The 1,761-nt window shown below is 33.0% G+C and overlaps 2 protein-coding genes across 2 annotated transcripts in view; one reads left to right on the top strand and one right to left on the bottom strand.

Annotated features, from left to right (window-relative positions):
* The window catches only part of LOC111458750 (AP-1 complex subunit mu-2), a 4,509-nt gene extending 3,187 nt beyond the window's left edge, over window positions 1-1,322 (top strand). Inside the window, exons 9-11 of the mRNA XM_023101546.1 lie at window positions 123-264; window positions 375-497; window positions 980-1,322. Coding sequence (XP_022957314.1) covers window positions 123-264; window positions 375-497; window positions 980-1,078 — 364 coding nt within the window. The 3' untranslated portion in view covers window positions 1,079-1,322. The remainder of the gene's footprint in view (window positions 1-122; window positions 265-374; window positions 498-979) is intronic.
* A 137-nt stretch (window positions 1,323-1,459) lies between these two features.
* LOC111458749 (lipase-like) overlaps window positions 1,460-1,761 on the bottom strand; it is a 3,556-nt gene continuing 3,254 nt past the window's right edge. Inside the window, exon 8 of the mRNA XM_023101544.1 lies at window positions 1,460-1,658. Within this exon, the coding sequence (XP_022957312.1) occupies window positions 1,526-1,658 (133 nt within the window). The 3' untranslated portion in view covers window positions 1,460-1,525. The remainder of the gene's footprint in view (window positions 1,659-1,761) is intronic.

Below are 1,761 nucleotides of genomic sequence, written 5' to 3'. Positions count from 1 at the left end.
AAAAAAAAAAAAAAAAAAAAAAAAAAAAAAAAAAAAAAAAAAAAAATCAAAAGTAAGGCTGGGGGTCAGTAAAAATATTATCTTCCTAGTTTCTTTTTACTAATTAAAAGTTAATCATACAGCACCGCAACAAATGTTGAGATTGAGTTGCCTGTGCCAGCAGATGCTACCAACCCAAATGTTCGGACCTCAATGGGGTCTGCTTCTTATGCACCTGAAAATGATGCATTATGCTGGAAAATAAGATCTTTTCCCGGTGGCAAGGTATTTAAAATTTCATTTGAATGTCTGTGAACGCTTACCTTACCTTATTATGCATGAATAGCGGATGATTCAGGAAGCTAATTTTCTTGATCTTAATATGGAAAATTCAGGAGTATATGTTAAGAGCAGAGTTTCGCCTTCCTTCAATTACATCTGAAGAAGCAACTCCAGAGAGAAAGGCGCCAATTCGTGTAAAGTTTGAGATACCATACTTCACTGTTTCTGGAATCCAGGTAGGGCTTCTTTATGCTTTCTCTGGTTAGTCATGTTTACCATTCAGTGACATGATAACTCCTCTTTCTTCCCTCTGATTTTCCATGCAAGAAAATTTATTAAAGCCCATGCTAATTCTTCTAAAATGTAGAGCATGGACAAAAGTTCCTCCCGTATCCAAACTGTCTAATGAAAAGTTGGCATAATTTTCTTTTAGGAAATCGACCTCATCTGGGATTTATTCTGCTATTTGTGATACCAGATATATGAACTCAGTTAGACTGGGTAGATCTACATTAGTTTCTTGCTCAAATATCTGAGCTAAAACTTGTTCTTCTTGTTTGTTACCAATTAATTGCTGAGAATATGGATAACAGGGCGAATTATATAATCATTATGGAGTCGAATAAGTATAAACTTCGGAAGATACGTTGTTCCTCGTTATTATTATGAAACCAATATGATATTTTAGATGTTAATGTCCAGTACTATGATTTCGTAGGTTCGTTACCTGAAGATTATCGAAAAAAGTGGGTACCAGGCTCTTCCATGGGTGAGATACATCACAATGGCTGGGGAGTATGAACTAAGGCTCGTATGAAAATTACTTACTTTGATTTATAGACATTTCGTTCTTCAGAGTTCATATGTCGTGAATTATTCAGTTAATAATCACAGGATGAGTCAAAGATTTGTTGTTGTAGAGAATTTGGTGGGCGAAGAAAAATTCTGTTTTCTACTCTTCTTTTGTTTGTGAAGCATATTGCAGCTTTTGTAAGTCCATATAGTAACTGAGAAAGTTGTCTCTTTTTTCTCTATTTTCTTTCAACTAGCTCTTTTTTTTCCTTTGTTTCAAGTTATAACCATTCTTATTTCAAATGCTCACTGTTAAATTTATTTACTTTTATCGGCTTTCTTCACAGGTTATTAACTCATGTCAAAAACTATAAGCGTAAAAGAATATCATTGAGAAAATAAATGCAAGAAAGTAAAAAATTGTGTTGATTCTCTTTTACGATTGCATTTCAGTGTTCTTGGTTTGGCAGGATCAGTTGTTTCTTCTAAATACATGTTTTCTACATCGCTCAAAAATCTCGTTGTATATCAGATCGAATTGAGCTCCTGCTCGCTCTCGATTAATGATGAATGATATGTGATCTGCCTCTACAATCTTGTAGTACCTAAATCCAAATTGTCCCAGAATTGAAAAGGATAATCAAGGATTCTATAGACAAAAAAAAAAAAAAAAAAAAAAAAAAAAAAAAAAAAAAAAAAAAAAAAAAA

The sequence above is a fragment of the Cucurbita moschata genome, unplaced genomic scaffold (assembly GCF_002738365.1).
Source record: "Cucurbita moschata cultivar Rifu unplaced genomic scaffold, Cmos_1.0 Cmo_Scf00021, whole genome shotgun sequence".
NCBI lineage: Eukaryota > Viridiplantae > Streptophyta > Magnoliopsida > Cucurbitales > Cucurbitaceae > Cucurbita > Cucurbita moschata.
Note: the sequence above shows the minus strand (reverse complement) of the source record. Positions and strands in the feature narration are given on the sequence as shown.